Source organism: Sapajus apella, unplaced genomic scaffold, assembly GCF_009761245.1.
Source record: "Sapajus apella isolate SASKATOON/1434 unplaced genomic scaffold, GSC_monkey_1.0 scaffold83, whole genome shotgun sequence".
Classification (NCBI taxonomy): domain Eukaryota; kingdom Metazoa; phylum Chordata; class Mammalia; order Primates; family Cebidae; genus Sapajus; species Sapajus apella.
The window spans coordinates 1,432,004-1,451,037 of NW_022437023.1; the positions used below are offsets into that span (position 1 = coordinate 1,432,004).

General features: G+C 55.7%; 1 protein-coding gene across 9 annotated transcripts in view; it reads right to left on the reverse strand.

Annotated features, from left to right (window-relative positions):
* Positions 1-5,379: 5,379 nt before the first annotated feature.
* GRM4 (glutamate metabotropic receptor 4) overlaps positions 5,380-19,034 on the reverse strand; it is a 126,171-nt gene continuing 112,516 nt past the window's right edge. For 4 of the 9 annotated variants that reach the window (XM_032253438.1, XM_032253435.1, XM_032253434.1 and 1 more), the window contains 2 exons: positions 15,787-16,033; positions 9,127-10,103 (listed from right to left, as the gene is read on the reverse strand). In XM_032253438.1, coding sequence (XP_032109329.1) covers positions 10,054-10,103; positions 15,787-16,033 — 297 coding nt within the window. In that variant the 3' untranslated portion in view covers positions 9,127-10,053. The other 5 variants (XM_032253433.1, XM_032253431.1, XM_032253432.1 and 2 more) reach the window with 3 other exon arrangements.

Sequence of the window (19,034 nt, forward strand, 5' to 3'; positions counted from 1 at the left end):
GGATAAAGTTTTAACATATGAATTCAGGGAGGACACAGAGATTCAGTCTGTAACAAGGGACCAGATTTACCTTCTTGTCTGAAACAACCAAAAAAAAAAAAAAAAACACAGATAAAATACATGGAACCATGGCTCTCAGGACATTAGACATTAAGCAGTGAATGACAGCGGTCCCTAAGAGATGGGAAACAGATGAGGCGAGACTAGGTTGTCCCACTTAGTGCACAGGGAGAGGGGACCCAGGCAGAGCAGCCTGAGCTGGAGCTCAGGGAGGCCGAGAGGGCTAGAGATTACAGGCCAGAGTGCAGCGAGGAGAGGCTGCAAGAGAGCGAGCCCCCGGGCCCTCCTGGAGCTCTCAGCTGAATACTGCTCCAGGCATCAGGTTACAGGGAGGAAACTGAGGCTGATTAGAGAGAGCGACCCCTGGAGCTCACACATGATCCACCAGCCAGAGTGGAAAACTGCATCATTCACAGGGCACAGGCTTGAGAACCCACAAAGATTTGCCTGGGGAGTGGGGCACAATTAGCCCTGGACGAGATGCTGCTCTGGTCCTGTGCAACAGTTTAAAAGCAAGATCTGAAAGGATCAAACCATGTCCAAGTAACTTAACTGCATTCCAGACAAAGCTCAAGAATATTTCTTTGTACACAAAAATAATCAGCACCCGATGAAGGAAAATTCACATTGTCTGGCATCCAATCAAAAATTACTTGGAGCTGAGTGTGGTGGCTCATGCCTGTAATCCCAGCACTTTGGGGAGGCCGAGGCAGGTGATCACTTGAGGTCAGAAGTTCCAGACCAGCCTGGCCAACATGGTGAAACCCCATCTCTACTAAAAACACAAAAATTAGCCAGATGTGGCAGTGCATGCCTATAATCCCAGCTACTTGGGAAGCTAAGATAGAAGAATCACTTGAACCCAGGAGGTGCAGGTTGCAGTGAGCCGAGATTGCGCCATTGCACTCCAGCCTGGGCAACAGAGCAAGACTCCCATCTCAAAAAAATTAAAACTTGGCATACAAAGGAGGAGGAAAATGTGGCCCATAATGAGAAAAAAAAATCAATCTAGAAATGACACGTGATAGAATTAGTAAGCAAGGATATTCAAAGTTATTATAATTGTATTGCACATGTTCAAGAAGCTAAAGGACAAAATGAACTTTTAACTAGAAACATGGAAGACAGAGAGAAGATCCCATTGCGCTTCTGGTGGTGAAACCTACAATGCTGAGATTTCTAGAAATGCGCCGGATACAATTAACAGCATATTGGATACCACAGAAGAAAAGGTTGGTGAACTCGAAGACACAGCCATAGAAACTACACAAAATGAAACACAGAAGGAAAAAAGGCCAGGAAAAAAATGAGTAGAGCATTATTCAGTTGTCAGACAACTTGGAGGCCTAATATATGTATATAATAGAAGCCTCTGCAGGTGAGCAGATAAAAGGGGTAGACGGAAACATTCTTGAAGAAATAATGGCCAGACATTTTTCAAATATAATAAAAGCTTTGAACCCACAGATCCAAAAAGTTCACCAAAATCCAAGTAAAAGAAAAACAAGGGCCAGGTACAGTGGCTCATGCCTGTAATCCCAGCACTTTGGGAGGCCGAGGTGAGCAGATCACAAGGTCAGGAGATCAAGGCCATCCTGGCCAACATGGTGAAACCCCGTCTCTACTAAAAATACAAAAATTAGCTGGGCGTGGTGTCTCATGCCTGTAGTCTCAAGAACTCCGGAGGCTGAGGCAGGAAAATCGTTTGAACTAGGGAGGCGGAGGTTGCAGTGAGCCAAGATCTCACCACTGCACTCCAGCCTGGTGACAAAGAAGAAGGAAAGAAACATGGGAAAAAAAAAAAAAAAAATGACACCAAGGCACGTCCTAACCAAATTGCTTAAAACCAGTGAGAAAGAGAAAACTTTAAAAGCAGCCAGAGGAAAGAAACATGTTATATACAAAAGGACAGAGATAAGGATGATGGCTGCTATTGGGATGCTCCTTGGGAACAATGCCATGCCATTCAGATTTAGAAGACTGGGAGCAACACCTTTAGAGCATTGAAATAAAGGCTGTGCCGGGAGCTGCAGTGGCTCAGGCCCTTTCTCCTGGCGCAAAAGGAAGAGGCCAGGAGTTCAAGGCCAGCCTGGGCAACATAGAAAGCTCTCATCTATATATACGTGTATGTATATATATAAAGGAATAAAGGCTGAAAACTGCAGCAGGAGCTGGGAGACAATGACAGCCATCCAGGGGAGAGAGGTGATGAAGGCACGAATCCAGGAGGTGGCCCTGGGCACGGAGGCAGATAGACGGAATGTTGGGGATTAGCGACTGATGAGAGGTGGGAAAGGGGCCTAGAATAAGGCACAGGTTTCTGGCATGCATGGCTGCGCTCACCAAGATGGAGATCGTGGGAGACAGGAAGAAGTCTTAAGACGTTTGGAAGCTGGGAGAGAAATGTAAATTTAGCACCTGTTTGATGGCATAGTAGTTAGGCTAGAGAAAGCTATACCTGGCTGGGCATGGTGGCTCACACCTGTGATCCCAGCGTTTTGGGAGGCTGAGGTGGGTGGATCACTTGAGGTCAGGAGTTCAAGACCAGCCTGGCCAACATGGTGAAACGCCATCTTTACTAAAAATTCAAAAATGAGCTGGGCATGGTGGCAGGCATCTGTAATCCCAGCTACTCAGGAGGCTGAGGCAAGAGAATCGCTTGAACCGGGGAGGAGGAGGTTGTAGTGAGCCAAGATGGCACCACTGCACGCCAGCCTGGGCAACAGAGTGAGACTCCATCTCAAAAAAAGAAACAGAAAAAGAAAGAAAAAGCTGTAACTTAATAACAAACCCTGAAATCTCAGCATGTTAGCATAAAATAAGTTTATTTCTTATTTATGGAAAGTTCATCGTGGGTTGTCAGAGGCTCTCCTCCATCCAGTGATTCAGGGACCCAGGTACCCTCCATCTTCTATGTTGCCATTTCAACATGTGACTTCCTAGGTCAGCACAGCAAGAGAAGACAGACATGGAGGAAGTACCCAAGCCTCAGTCCAGAAGTGACTGGCATTATTTATGCCCACAGGTCATTGATCAGAACAGTCACATGGCCTTAATCCAACCGCAAGGGAAGCAGGGAAACGTAGGAGGACATGGGATATTTGGAAAGCTCTGAGGCCATGAATTTAATGAGAGGACATAGAACTTTTGAAGGGGCAGAAGAAAAGAGTTCCAGGCCTGGAGCCCCAGAAGGAACCCTAGCGTTTGAGGAGTGGGTGGAGTAAAGAAGCCCAAAACCACAGAAGAGGGAGAATCTGGGTGGGAGGAGGGCTGCAGAGAGCCTGCTGTCCTGGAAGGTGAGGTCGCCAAGGCTCAACGGTGGGGCTTACATCCTCTCCCCATCTCCTGTGCTCGAGCAATGATTTTGTGGTCTTGAAATCATTTTCAGTAGATACTATTCTGTTTCACAGAGGTGGAGACTGAAGCTTGGAGAGCTAAGAGGCTCAGGTACCCAAGTCACAGAGACCAGCAAGAGGACAAAGCCAGGGTCACTAACCCGGCTCCTCGGTTGGCCTTACCTGTGCATGGCCCCAGATCTTGCCTGTGCCCCGACCACGTCCGTGGGTTGGATGAAGGTGGATCCTTACCCCAAGCTCCTCTCCCTGCTTCCCCAAGAGCATCTTAGAAGCTCAGAAAGAAGAGTCTTTACGAGGCCCTCTGAAAACCATGCACTCCCCTAACTTTCCAGATTGAGGGAGGGCAGGTGATGAGGCTGTGGGGTGGGGGTTTCCGAGGCCTCTCAGGTCTAGACAAGCATCCTGACTCCCTGGATCTCAGTCTCCTCTTCTGTTAATGTGTTCGATGAGGAACAGTGGATGGTCTTTGGGGCCCCATCTAGCTTACCCCTGGTTCTATGCTTTCTTTACCCATGAGTAAAGGAATGGTGGAGTGCAGGGCTGGCAGGCCCACCCTCATTGGTCCCCTCCACCAACAACCCCCACTGCTCTCCATCCTCCTCCACTGCTCCAAACATTAACAAGCTGGGCACATGGGAGGTTGAGGTGGGTGGATCATGAAGTCAGGAGTTCGAGACCAGCCTGGCCAATATGGTGAAACCCTGTCTCTACTAAAAATTTATTTAAAAATATTTTTTTAAATTAGCTGGGCATGTTGGTGTGTGCCTGTAGTCCCAGCTACTTAGGAGGCTGAGACAGAAGAATTGCTTGAACCCAGGAGGTGGAGGTTGCAGCCAGCCAAGATCGTGCCATTGCACTCTAGCCTGGGTGACAGAGTGAAACTCTCTCTCAAAAAACAAAACGAAACAAAAAAACCCTCTTCCTCCAGTCACAGACAGTCTGGGCTGGGGAAGCCAAAGGAAGGGCTTGGTTTGCATACTCGAGCCCCTTCCCAACCCCCTAGCGTGTGCACAGTTGCCATAGCAACTGGCCCCAAAAGACTCTTCTTGGCAGTAGCCTCCCCTTTCTACACTGCTGGCTGCTTACCCAGGCTCTGAACACTCAGAGCTCAATCCCTTATTTTAAGGATGAAGAAAGTGAGGCCCAGAGAGGGAAAGCCACTTGCCCAAGGGCACACAGCAAGTTGGTGGCAGAGCCTTACCTAGAATCTAAGTCACCTGATTTCTGCTCCAGGGTGCCTGTCATCCTAGGAGGGAGATGGAGGTCACTTTCTACCCAATGACAAGCGTGCTACATCTGTGCTCTCCTCAGGCCTCTGGGGAAAACCTGAGGAAGCTTAAGTGAAGAAACTGACTTTGGGCAGAGACTCTCAGATATTGCTGAGTGCTAGGGGGTGAGGATACAGCTAAACAGGCTCCTCTAAGTATCCATTCCAGCCCTGTCTCCCTCATTCACTCACTCAGCAAACACTTGTGGTATGCCTGCTACATGCCAGGTACTCTCCTAGCCCCTGAGATTCAGCTGTGATGAAACAGAAAACAGTCCCTGCTATGGTGGGGCTGACAGTGTGGCGGTGGGTGGGAACTATGAGCAAGCCCACTGAATACAGGATGAAGTCTGGGGCTGAAGAGGCCTTCAGAAAGCGGAGGAGGGCCTGCCCTTGAGTTCGGGTAATCTGGGAAGCTCTTTCAAAACCAGATCTTTTAAAACTTACCTGTCCCCTGTCCCACAGCTTCAGGGAGGCTGGTGTCTTGATGCTGAACTCCAGTATGGTTGCCAGCTGGTTGATGTGTTTTGGGAGACCATGCCTTGGCTCAGAAGCCTGAGGCTATAACCACAGAATTCTGGGCACTGACGCTGGAGTTGGGAAGATGTTTGAGGGCAGTGGACTCCCTCAAACCATGTGGGCAGCTGGCCGGCCTGTTCCAGCTGCCTAGCCTGTTCCAGCTGGCCTGCAGGCTTGGAAAATGATTTTAGATGCTCCAGGAAGGATCACCCACTGGCACTCAGCAGCACCAAAATAATGACAGAAATGCATCTCCTGGTGCAAAAAGGCAGCCCTTCACCTCAGAGTTAGAAAGAACAGGTGCCCTGAGAGGAGATGCCAGTTGCCCTGCAGTCAGCAAACCCCTTCCTGGGAGTGGAGTTTGGTTTAACTCTTTGCTATGGAAATTTTCCAACATACAGGAAGGAGAGCAGGATAAAGACTTCCCATGTGCCCATATCCCGCTCAAGAATCATCCGCTTTCGGCCACCTTGGCTTCAGATCTGCCGCTCCCTGCCCACTGTACTTTGAAGCAAACTGGGGCTGGTTTTAGAATAAAAGGAGGAAGAGGTGCCCTGGAAGTTAAGTGGGCCCCCAGGGGTAGCTGCACCCAGAATGGGGGTGGGGGTCCTGGTTCTGCGGATGGAGTAGGAGGAGGTCTGGCTGAAGGAGCCAAGCCCCATTTCCTGCGCAAACCCCACCTCCCTTTGTTTTCTCTCTCCCCCCCCTTGTTCATCCTCACTCGCAATAAAAACATAATTATGGGGCTTTATAGAAAAAAAAGGCAAATTATGGTGACATGCTTTAATTATCCGCCGAGCAATGGCGGGCTGAATTACACAGGCAGGGCCTTGGAGGTTACCTAAAAATAAAGCAAGAATCCTCATCAGATGCTAATTGCTGCTTTTGCCAACTGGAGTGAGGTTCTGGTGCCTGAGTGCCATTCAGTGCTGGGTTGGGGGCAGGGGAGGTGGGCCTGAGCCCTGTGAGGCTCAGAGTGCCAGGGCCAAGCCCTGAGGGGCAGCTGGGACCATCCAGGGCAGGCAGGAGGACAGAAGGAGCCCTCAGTGCCAGGGGAGTGCCTCCGTGTCCCCTCCTGTTCAGCGGGCAGATGGAAACCTGGGACTGGGAGGTGGACCCAGTGAGGGTGTCAGAAAGAGGCCACCCCACCTCCTGCAGGCTCAGCTTCTTCTCAGGGGCTCCCCGGCACCTCTTGGAGGACCTGGAGGCTGAGGTGGTGTGGGCGACTGGCATGTGATCCACTGAGCCCTCTTTCCTGCCTGGCTGTATGCCTCTGCCTCCAGAGCCTGAGACGGCGAGACGGGAGGGGCAGACCATAGGACATTAGAGCTCAGAACAGCACCACTGAGCCGGAAGGGACCTGAGACTCCAGCTTGCCCTCTCTCCTGCGGCTTGTCTCCCCAGGGTTCTAGGAGTTCCACAGAGGTGCTCTGTGCATCCAGCTGGGCGCCTGCTCAGGCTGGTAGCAGCACAACCTTGGGCTTGAGCCCCAGGCAAGCTCGAGTGGACGCTGTTGCTCCCTCCTGACTTCACAGACAAAGTCTGGTACCACACCTGGCCCACTTGGCTGCACAGCCCATCTGCTGGGGAGCTTTTAAATTGTGCCCATGCCCAGCCCTCCCTGCAGAAGTTCAGGTCCAGTGTTCTGGAGAGGCCCGGCATCTGTGTAAGTTCCCCTGCTGGTTAGAAAGCGTGCTGTGGGGTGGGATGGCCACTAGCCCAATCCCTTTGTTCGGACATTGAGGAGGCTGAGGCCGAGGGGGTGAGGACATACCCCTTGCACACAGCAAAGGTCTCTGGAGACAGCTGGCTCCCTATCCGGGGCACCAGGGACCCTAGACCCCTCCCCCACCCCCACCAACATCTTGTTGAGATCTAACATTCTGAAGACACTTAGCAGCTTTCCCCGGGCATTAATAATTGAGGATGAGACCAAAGGTGAGCAGCCAAGCCTCCCGGGAGGGGCCAGGCATTCCTCCCGCCACAGGCATCAGGGCAGGTCCCACCCAGGCCAGCTGTGGGCCCCAGCCCTGGCTGCACTGGCCCGAGCCTTCTAGGTGATGGACCCAAGACCCCAGCAGTACCCATCCTCCCAACTGCTGCAGGTCTAGCTGGCAAAAGTCTTGCTAAGGCCTGGTTCCCTCCCATCCACCTCAGACCCACAGAGCCCACCCACACCTCCACACCCCAGGCTCAGATGCCCAAAGTCACACCCACCCAAGGCTTCCCTCCTCCACCCAACCTCATTCTCACAGTCATTTGACTTTGGGACACAGTCTGCTGCATCTCCCCCCTCACGCTGGAAGCTGCCTGAGGGCAGGCCTGTTTCTCTCCAATGGCAGGGGACAGGTGGTCCCTGAGAGCCCCTCCTGAGAGCCAAGGGGCAGCATCCCCCTTGAAGAAGTGGCTCTCCCCTTAGAACCTAGATTGGGCCCCACAGATGGAGGGGGACCTAGCCAAGTCCTGGGCTGAGGGTTAAACCCCTGGGCTCCAGGCCCTGCTGTGGACCTGGCCTTAGGACTCAGAGCATCAATCACTTCAGGAGGACGTGAGCCACAGAGCAGGCCGGGTGCCCAGGCTGGGGGTGCTGCCAGAGTCTCCCTCAGGGAGAGCTGGCTGGACCCCCTTCTACATTCCTATCACCCTCCCCTCCACTGCCCTGGAAGCTTTTGGCAGATACCCTTGATCTGGCCACCTAGTTCTGCCTTAGTGGGCTGGAGCACTGGGTGGAACCTCCCCTGGGCAGTGGTGGTTTTAGGAATCATTCTGACAAGCAGGACGATCAGCAAGATGCTTCCCTTCCTGTCTCCCTCACACAGACATTTATTGAGCATCTACTAGGTGCTGCACACAGATCCCAGGGTAGAAGAGATTTCCTAAGCACAGGTGTGTGAGATGCCCAGGCCAGGAGTAAGAGTGGGCTGATGGAGGGGACATAACACCTGGTGTGATTCCGTGTCCTCACACCCAGTCCCTGCCCCTGCCCAGGCTTCCTCCAGTCCCTTCCACTGTGCCCCATAGCCCTGTCAGCTAGTCTGGAGGTGGGAGGGGGTGCAGGACCTGGGGGCAGGGCAGGGGCGGGGCAGGACAGGCAGCCCGGTTCCAGCTGCTGCCTGTGGCCTCATTGTCGCTGGCTCTATAATTTACCCCTGGCAGAGCCCAGCCCTAAATGTTCCCGTTTCCCACCTCCCAACCTGCCAGGGAAGCAGGTTGAGCCTTCTCAGTGATTGTCTCAGGCCACGGGCCTGAAACAGGCATCCTCACAAGCCACCGGGGCCTAAACAGACGATCAGACACTCAAGACAGACACGCATATGCATGGAGGCACCGGGCGTGCACACAGACACGCAGCCAACACAGCCATGCGGCCACGCCTGTGCCGTGCACTTGTGGGCCCACGTGGACACACACCACACACTGATCTCCAGGACAGACACACATCGTCTTAGCACCGAACCTGGAGACAACACAAGTAGGCGGGGACAGCTGTGATGCTGGCAGCCCCGGAAGCTACCTTCTCAAGAGGATTTCCTGGCTGGAAGGAGAGAGGTGAAGGTTATGGGGGGCGGGGGTGGGAGGGCAGTCCCAGGTGTGAGGGGTGTGAGACAGACGGCAGGCAGGGCAGAAAAGTTACCTCCCAGGGCTGCAGGGCAGGGGACAGAGCATCTCCCTACCGAGGGGACTACCAGGTGCTGATTCCTGGAATTTCCTGCAATGTCCCTGCCCCTTACCTGGAAACCTGGCCCCTCCCTGCCCAAGGCCTCTCCACGCCACCCTAGATCCCAGCCTAGGGAGCAGTCTCCACAGCCCCCAAGCCCTGGGTCTCCACAGCCCAGGTCCCGCTTCCCTCTAGGTCCAGGCCCTCCAGCTGCAGGCTGAGCCTAGGGTCCCGTGGCAGGACCCTCAGTGGATGTGGAGCCCGGGTGCAAAACCATGTGTTTATTTTTATTAGAAATGTTCTTGGTATAAAAACAATCATGCGCTACACATTGTTGTCAATAACCATCACCAAACACCCAGGCACTGAACTCCGTGTGGTCGGCAGGAGGGGCAGGCGGGCGGGCAGGCGGGCAGGACACACGGCAGACGGGCGGGGCGGGCGGGCAGGCTGCGGGCCACAGGGACACACACAGAGGCCAGCGGGAGGACGCAGCACTTGGCAACACACTCGAGATTTGTTTTTGTTTTGGCTTTTTTGTGTTTTGATTTTTTTTCCTTTTTTCTCTTTTGTGACATGGAAGGTTTGGTGAATTGGGGAAGGGTGGCAGGGAGAGCGGAGCAACGGCTGCACGAGAATGAAGCGGACGAGGTCAGGAAAGAAAACAGCAGAAGAGTGACACCGGTGGGACGCAAGAAAGCAGGAGGAGCTGAGGACAGAGAGGATGAGGGAGAGGAATCAGAGGCAAGAGCCAGAAACGAGACACAGAAAGCAGCCGGGGACACCAGAGAGGGGAAAGGTGAAACAAATTGATAAGAGAACAGAAAGACAGGGCTGGAGACAGATGGGGGTGTCGCCAGCAACACAGACAGACACAGAGGGAGGGAGAGGTCTAGCACTGGGGCCCACACGACCTGAGCCCCTGTGGTTTGGGGCTGGGAGGGGCAATGGTCCAAGATGCAGGCTCTCGGGATGGCCTGGCACTGCCCCAGCCCCTTGTCTTCCTGTTGCCCACCCGGCTTTCCCAGGCTGCCAGCAGTGACGGCCGGGGGCTCTGCTATCCTCAGCACCAAGCCATGTCCGTGGGCGCCCACGGGCAGGCAAGACATCAGCTGCGCCCTTGGGTGTGGCCCTGGCCCGTCGCACCATCCACAGGGTCATGGCTCCTCCTCCTGCTCAGCTCCGTGGCCTCGCTAGACTGCATGGTTGGTGTAAGTGACGTAAGTCTGTTTGGTGGCCAGCGCTGGAAGGAGAGAGAGCAAGGGTACCCAGGAATCAGGGGCTGCTGTTCTCCAACTCTCCTTCCATAGAGCACAGCCCTGCACAAGAGCCTGCCACAGCGCCCCACCTCTCATGGCACCCGGTCCTGAGCTGAGCAAGCAACATCGCCCCAAAGTGTGCACTGGCCCTGCCTGGCCCATCTGGCAGCTTCTCCTGCTGTTCCCAGCTCCCCATCCAGGGACTGGGCCCATGTTTCCCACCTCCACGCCTTTGCCGGGCTGGGCTGCTTGCCTTTCCTCTTCCCTTTGTCACTCTAGAGGTGACACCTCCCTCTAGCGCTCCCTCCCAAAGCCCACTCCTGTGTGAGGGTCTCCCCAGCATGAGGCCCCTGCCACCTCCTAATTCTACCACACTTCAAAAGAAATCTTCTTTACGACATCATATAACCTTAAAATATTATCAAAGAAAAGTCTTTCAGAAGTTCAACCACACACATTTTAGACACGCACACGTAAGGAATATACATTAAAATAGAAGAGTGGTCTAGGGAAAGAGAGTGGGGAATGGGGACAGAGGAAATAAATAATGAAAACCAGAGCAGGGCCATGCATGGCTAGAAACTAAGGCATGGGATTGACTCAGCCCTCTGCCCCAGGCCCAAGGAAACACAAGTCCCCCAGGGCCGCACGGCCCTCACAGCATCCACCCTTTCTACCTCTCGGCGCCCATCTCCCTCGGTCTTGAGCCCCCCTTTACTGCTCCTGTCCCTCTGGACTTTACTCCACACTGGGACTGGGGCGGGACATCAGGGTACCTCCCATTCCTGTCCACAGCTGAGTGATCAGCAGCTCTCATGGGCAGTGAGTGACCCCCGCCCCTCCAGAGTGCAGACCCCACAGCAGTCTAGTGAGGAGGCCAAAGAAACATCACCCAATTTGACAGACGAGGATCTGAGGCCAGAGGGGTGAGGGACCTGGCCAGACCCTTGGTTTTGTCTTGCCCAGCCAGGGTTTAGGGCTCCCTCAGCGGCCTGGGGGCCAGCTCAGTGGTGGTAATCAGGGCACTCTTGCTGCCTGGGGCAGGGGCTGGTCTGCAAGTGTGGAGAGAAGCAGTGGTGGGAGAAACCAGCTGCCCTTTGTCTTAAAGCTGCCCTGACCCTAGGTCGGGGTATGTCGGCTCAAAAAGGAGGCACATCTGCCAGACGCAGCCAGGGGCATCAGGTCTGGAGAAGAGGAAATTGGGGGACAAATGTGGTTGGTGGTCTACAAGTTGTCCCCCCAATCTTCTGTCCCCTGTTTCACTGGGCACATGACTCTGAAGGGCTGTTTCCCAGCCTCCCTTGCAGCTAGGTGATGCCTTACCTGACTGCGCCCTTCCTCATGAAACACACGTGGAAGGACTGTGCAACTCCCATGTCATTCAATTAAAATGAGTCTTTCCCCCATGCTTCTTCTCTTTTCCCTTCCATGAGGGGAACAATCATTGAGGTCATCTAGCCTCAGTCTTCAGGGAGCCAATGGAGAACAAGATGGAAGGATCCTGGGTCCCCACTCCCACCCAGCCACCGTGTCCTATTATAGCAGAAAGACACATCTGTCTGATTTGAGCTGCTCTGTTCTGGGACTTTTTTGTCATAGCAGCGTAACTAGAAGCCCACGAACAGGGGGATTGTGGTGTCCAACTATCAGTCTATCACATGTGGAAGAAGCAAACTGACCTGCAGTGGTTCACATAGCCACTGCGGCTCTTTTTCTGACCATGGGGGATAGAATGGGGTGAAAATGTTGGGGGCAGTTGGAAGCCCCTCAGGAGAAGTAGTCTAGGCACAAAGGGCTGCCCTGCTCATGTTACAGGCAGGGAAACTGAGGCTCAGCAAAGAAGGGGAGGAGCTGCTTGAGGCTCAGAGAGAGTGTGAGGCCTCCCTGCAAGGGAGGCATGAAGGTCAGAGTCCAGCTCAGTTAAAGGAAGAACTTTCTCCTGGCCAGGGCTGGATGGAGTCAGTGTTCTATGAGCTCTCTGTCAATAGAAAAATCCAAGCAGATGATGAAGAATCACTTAGCTGGATAAGAGTGGGCAAGTTTCAAGGCTTAGGTGCCACCTGGACAGGTGCCAATGGAAGAGAAATGGTGCCAAAAAAAGAATAAGAACAAACATGGCACCCTGCAGTTCATGAAGAATTATCAGCATCTCTGAAATGACCCATGTCCTTCCAGGGTGCTGGATGACCAAGAGGGCCGAGTGACCACGGGACAGGGCAGCTTGGATGGGGCAGCGTCCAGGAGGTGGCCTGGGATGGCAGGAGGTGCTGAGAGGGAGAACAGCACAGATCAGCACCCTGGGGGCAGGAGCTCAGATTCTAGTTGCAGGGAGGCCTCACACTCTCTCTGAGCCTCAAGCAGCTCCTCCCCTTCTTTGCTGAGCCTCAGTTTCCCTGCCTGTAACATAAGCAGGGCGGCCCTTTGTGCCTAGACTACTTCTCCTGAGGGGCTTCCAACTGCCCCCAACGTCTTCACCCCATTCTATCCACCATGGTCAGAAAAAGAGCCGCAGTGGCTATGCGAATCTCTGCAGGTCAGGCTGGTGAGAATCAATTCCCCAGGGTGCCATCAGCCCCTCGGGGAACTGATAAAACTCCGCTTCCAAGCCTGTAAAACCCGTCAGCAACTCCTGGCTCAGGGGTGGAAAAAACTCACAGCAGTCACAACCAAATCCCCACTGACTGCAGGGGACTCCAGGGGCAGCAGGGGACTCCAGGGGCAGCAGGAGACTCCAGGGGCAGCAGGGGACTCCACGGGCAGCTGCGGACTAGAGAACGCATGGAAAGCAAGGACCACAGGGTCTCTGCTCTCCTCTGATGCCTGACCTGTCTACCCTAGAAAATCCAGCTCACAGGTTCCAGAAGTTGGGGAGCCTTTCACCCAAGCCTGTCTCACCATGTGGAAAATGGGAGCCAGAGTCTGCCCAGGGCGCCTACGAGCTAACAGTGAGGCTCCAAAGGAAGGGTTCTGGCCAGAAGTCAGGAGACTTGGGGTCCAGTCCTGCCCACAATGCTATGGGGGAATCTCGACACATGCTGTGTCGCCCTTCCAACAACCTGACCTTCTCAGAGCCGAGATTCTCTCACCTGTAAGATGGGGTGACAGTAAGCACCACGTGGAGTCGCTAAGAGGTGAATAGAAACACTCTTTTTTCTGCTTTTAAGACAAAGTCTCGCTCTGTCGCCAGGATGGAGTGCAGTGGCACAATCTCAGCTCACTGCAACCTCTGCCTTTCGGGTTCAAGCGATTCTACTGACTCAGCCTCTCGAGTAGCTGGGACTACAGGCCCACGCCACCACACCCAGCTAATTTTTGTATTTTTAGTGGAGACAGGGTTTCACCATGTTGGCCAGGATGGTCTCGATTTCTTGACCTCGTGATTCGACCACCTCGGCCTCCCAAAGTGCTGGGATTACAGGTGTGAGCCACCGTGCCGGGCCAGAAACACTCTAAATCCTGCAACATGCTGGGCAGAAGGACGGGGCTGAAATCACTCCAGCAGTGGGGACAGGATGGGGACAGCAACACTCCCAGAGCACCCTCAGTGTGAGGGGAAGGCCAAGGGGTGTGGGTGTCGTCAGCCAGTGCTGACGACAGGCCCTGGCTGCCGGCTTTCAGTTGCCGGAGGCTCAGATAACAATTAGCCAGGCAGCACTAGGCGCCAGCTGACAACCCCCATTTGTCACCCCTTGTCTCCGCACCCACGCCCGATCTGCCTACAATCAGGCCCCTGAATTATTTATTCTGTTGTTTGTTTAAAGATACGTAGCCCGCCAGTGACAGAGTGAAAAATGTCCCTGCTGCACAGGAGTGACACTTTCCCACTCCTCCTGCTCACACCCCCTCGGTCCGGCTGTCCCCAGAATCAATCACCTGGCTCCTGCCTGGTGCCTCCATGGCCCCTGTTGTCACTGAGCTGAGAGACAGTGGGGCACAAGGTGCTGACCACTGGCCTTCACACAGGAGATGGGGAGAGGGGCTCCCCCTTTCCCTATCTTGGAAGCCCCTAAGACTTTCTGTGGGGAGGATGCCAAGGCCTGCAGGGGGTCTGGGTGACCACAGACCCCTCAGTCCCTCCCAACCCCAGAGCAGCTGGAAGTGAGGCCCATGGGGGCTGCCCCACAGCCTGGAGGCCCCCAAGCTCCTCCTGGGCAGGAAGCAGGGGTTTGGGGATACAGGGCCTCCCTCCTCAGGCCTCCATACTCCTCCTTCTCTGGCAGGAGTGGGTAGTTGTCCTGTGTTCCCAGGTGAGCAGCTGGAGCAAAGGCAGAAGGCAGGGCCGGCGCTGCGCCGTCAGAGCTCTCTGTGAGGGCCCCGCCCTTTATGGGGCCCCCTGGCCTATCACAGCACCCGCAGTGTCAGCCTTTGGAGTCAGATGTCACCTCTGGGAGGAGCTCTCAGGAGCACTGGGGAAACGCCCGCGTGACAGACCCGCTTCTGCACGTGGCAGAGAGGATGCCTTGAGGGAATGGGACCTGAGAGCTGAGAAGGGAAGTCTCCATGGGAAGGAAGAAAACTAGGGCAGGGGTGGGGTCCCCATTTGGGAGGAAAGGCCTGATCAGGGCCTCATCTGGGTTCCTGGACATCCAGGATGACATGAAAGGCCAAGGGTGGGAGTCCCATGGGCCCCTCTGCCCCTTCCCAGCTCTGTATGGGGGCCAGCATGGCACCCAAAGGGAGCCCCAGGGTCGTAGGTGGGGCTGGGAGGAGGAGTGTTCTGGGGGAGGAGGAGGTCTGTAAAGAACCAGAGGTCACAGGGGAGGGAAAGGGGGACACACAGGCATCCGGTGTTGATCAGAGATGGAGAGGGTGTCAGAACCAGCATACTCTCCACAACAGAGCAGCACAGGCTGGCACCCAGAGGAAGAGGGGAGTTGGCAAAGATGGTGGCACTGCCCCGTAACCAGCCCTGGAGGGACCTGTCCTGGCCAGCCCCAGACCGCAGGCCTGCCCCTCAGCCGCACGGTCCCTGCCTGGTGCCCTCTCCCACCGCAAAGCCTGACCTCCTGCTGGTGTCCTCAGACAATCCCTGGACAGGCGGCCCCCTGAGTGCTGCAGTAGGCAGTTCTGTGGGCCCCTCTGCCTCAACCTGCCCCTAACCCACCGGTCCTGGCCAGCCCATGTCCCAGGTCCCCATCACTCGGGTGCCTGCTAGGAGGTGGCTGGACAAAGCCAAGCTGGGTGCTACAGCTGCTCTGGGCCCAGAGCCGCTCCCACCCCCCCCGGGCTACCAAAGGGCCAGTGTGCAGGGCCCCTGGGACGACCCCTTCTCCCAGAGGGGCTGAAAGGACACAGGTGGAGACCTGGGCCCCAGAACCGAGAAATCCAGGGATCCCCCGCTCACCCTCAGGGGCCAGGCGCCCCCTGGTGGCCTGGCTCGGGGTGGGGCACAGATCCCTGGAAGGGCGCTGCTAGGGCACCGGCTGGGGAACCTTGAGGTTCTCTCCAGGCCACCAGGAGGGGCAGGGCAGAACGGGCTCTGATGTGGTGCCTTGGGGCTCTCCCTGAGAGGGTGGTCCCCACCTGTAGCCTCAGGGTTCCCCCAGTGTCCCCCGCCGCCTCCCCAGGATGGGGCATGGGGCAGGGCGGGGCGGAAACTCGGCCGACCTGCTGCAAAAGGAGCCCGGCCCCGGGCCCGAGGGGCCAGAATGGGGCCCAGCAGCTCACCTGGGGCCTCCAGATTTTCGCAGAGCTCAGACTTGGCCTCACCGTTGGGCCGGAAGTTGCCCTTCTGCGTGAACTTGTTGGACATGGCGGCCGCCGTGACGACGGCTTTGAGGCTGCGCTTGCGCTTGGGCACGTTCTGCTCCGGGTGGAAGAGGATGATATACACCTTGGGCATGTAGAGCATTCCCAGGGACACCGAGGCGCTCAGGCTCACGGAGACCGTCAGCGTCGTCGTCTGGATGTACAGCTGGCGGAGGGCAGGGTGGCGTCAGAGCAGGCTCCGCCCCGACTGCAGGCCCTGACCCCTGCCAGTTCCCACCCAGAGACACACATGGGGACCCCACCCTGCATCCCGCTGCCTTCAGGCATCAGGGAGTCGTGGCATGGAGCTGGGACTGCAGACCAGGGTTTCTGTATTCAAATCTTGGCTCACCACTTCCAGCTGTGTGATCTTGGACACATCACATCCTTGTGCCTCAGTTTCCTCATATATAATATGGGCGTGATCATGACAGTACTTACCTCCTAGGGCCGTTGTGAGAATTAAGTGACTTAATAAATGTTTAAAAAGTGTGGAAAACATCTGGCACATGGTAAGTGCCATTTCAGCTTACCGCTGTTATTTGCTGTGTAGAAGCGGAGCGCCTGAGGAGGGCCTCTCAGGAGACCACAGCCGGCCCTTCTCAGGGCTGAGGGTGAGAGGAGCACCCCCTGGTGCCTTGGAATAACACCCCGTGACCATGCCACAGCCCCTCAGACCAAGCCCCCATTCGGTGACTGCCCCCCACCGACTGTCCCCCCGTGCAGAGCCCAGGATCCTCGGCACCCATCGCAATATGGTGGTGGCAGCAGTCAGAGCTCGTTTCACGCTCGCTCGCCAGCACTAACGGTGACAGATGTTTAGCAAAATGAAAGCCCATTAATCTGGGTGTCGGATAATCCATTTTACAACAGTAAAGTCTTCCAGGCAGGGCCCGGCAATTCCCACTGTTCCCCGTCTGGGATTCCCCTCCCTGCCTCCCGCTTCCTCCAGGTTCTCCAGGCCTCAGCTGCCCCTCTGAACCCCTCAGCCAAGGTGGGACCAAAGGAGACCCAGGCTAAGCCTCCCAGGTCTGGGCATGAGGGAGGCAGGAAGTGCTCTTCCCCAAATCTGCTCTTTCTGAGCTCGGCCCTGCCCTGGCATGTGGCTGATGTGCCACCTCCTCCAGGAAGCCTCTCCTGACCCCCAGCTCTATGAGCACCCATGGCACCTTTCATTTCTTACACCCAGACCAGCAGTGTGGACACAGGTCTGGACTTGTGTCCTGAAGGCGCAGGGGCCCTGGCCCCATCTGGCACTACCCCCCATGTACGGACCAGGTCTTCATGTTCTTACATTCCTCCCTGTCCTTTGCACGCCCCTCCATAAATGCCTCATAACACTGGATGGCACGACCTTCATTTCCAGCCACCCTGCCCTGGGTTTCCTACCTTTGAGAGAGGGGCTAGAAAAGCTGCAGGGCCTAAAAGGAGAGTCCCGCCCTTCTGTGGGCCTCAGTTTTTTCCTCAGTGCAATGGGCCAAAAGGAGCTACCTCACCTAAACAGTGAGGGACCCCCAGACACAGACTGTAAAGCCACGTGAAAGTTGCTTTTAGTGACCGCACGCACTGAGGTGAAACTGAGAAGAGACATGGGGGACATGGGGGACGGCCGGACAGCTATGACATGCCCGAGCCAAGGCGCTGACGCTTTTCAAAGCCCAGCCTCCAGGCCGGCGTGGCCCACGTCAGGCAGAGCTCCGAGCGGAAGGAGGCTGAGAGCAGACACTGGTTCAGGAAAATGTCACAGGCCCAGGGGAAATGAAAGCCTGTCCCCCAGTAAGCACAGGCCCCTCCAGATACAGACAGGCCTCCATCCTCATACACCGCCTACACTCTCAACCCTGGGCGTGGGGCTCTCCCAGAGGGAAAGATCATGACCAGACGGCAGGGGGATGCTGGCCGTCTCTCCTGCCCAAGATATCAGGGTGAGAGGAGGCGGGGTGATGAGGGTGAGAGAGGGCGGGGTGATGAGGGTGAGAGAGGGCGGAGTGATGAGGGTGAGAGAGGGCGGGGTGATGAGGGTGAGAGAGGGCGGGGTGATCAGGGTGAGAGAGGGCGGGGTGATGAGGGTGAGAGAGGGCGGGGAGAGGCTCCAGAGCATCAAAACAGACCCATGGGAAATATCATAGAGTCCTGGACTAGTGGAGAATTGGCTTGTCGTCTGGGTCTTCACCATGGGGTGGTAGCTCCCTGGGGACAAGGTGTGTCTCCCTCGTTACATCAGGGCTCCCTGAGGGCAGGGGCTGGCTTTCCTCTCACACGGGGGGTTCTTGGGTATAGGGGTTGTATTCCAGGTGAGACACCCATCTTAGACCCTTTGCTCGCTCCTTGTTGATGGGTGGAGAGCAATGGGCCGTATGGAGTTGGTGGGACCAGGGACCGGGATAGAGGCAGAGGAACCCTTGCAGGGGACACAGTTCCATGTTGAGGGTCAGTGGCCCGGGTTCCAGAATCTACTTAGCCCCAGCCCACTGTGGGATGCTGGCAAGTTTCCTCCCCTCTCTGGGCACCAGACGCCCCTCCGTGAACACAGACAGGGCCAGCGCTATGGGTGTACAACTGTGCAGTCACCCCGGGGCCTGTGCCTACAAGGGCCAGCTCTCGCTTTAAGGTCCTGCTGCCACCATATTGAATTGTGGACAATTTCTGAACAGTGGGCCCGTCGTTTTCGTTTTGTGCTGGGCCCTGAAAATTATACAGCCAGCTCGGAACACAGGCGTGAGCACAGTCATTGGTGTTCTGTTTTGTTTTTCAGCCTAAGAGCCTTTCTGCAAACAAAATACAAGATGGGGTATAAAAAGATCAAACCCCTCCATCCCAGCATGGCCCTGGGGGCTCCTCTAGCCATCCCCTGCTGGGAGGTAGGCCCTGTACACAGCAGGAGGGAGCGGGGCTGCCCACCCCCAGTTCCGATCCTTGCCCCAGGGTGTGGAATTGGAGCCCCGCCACAAGAGCATGCCTCTGGCTCAGACAGTGTTTCTTGAGCCCCTCTGTGAAGGCACACATGGCCACCAGGAGGTGGTAGCAGGTTAACCCTTATCAGAGAAACAGTGGTCCTCTAGACCCCAGCTGGCACTCCCAGGGCGCCGGACCCAGGCACCATGAGGGTCTTAAAGGCAGGCGGAACGAGAGGCGGCCTTCGGGCTGTGATCTCCCCTCCTCTCCCA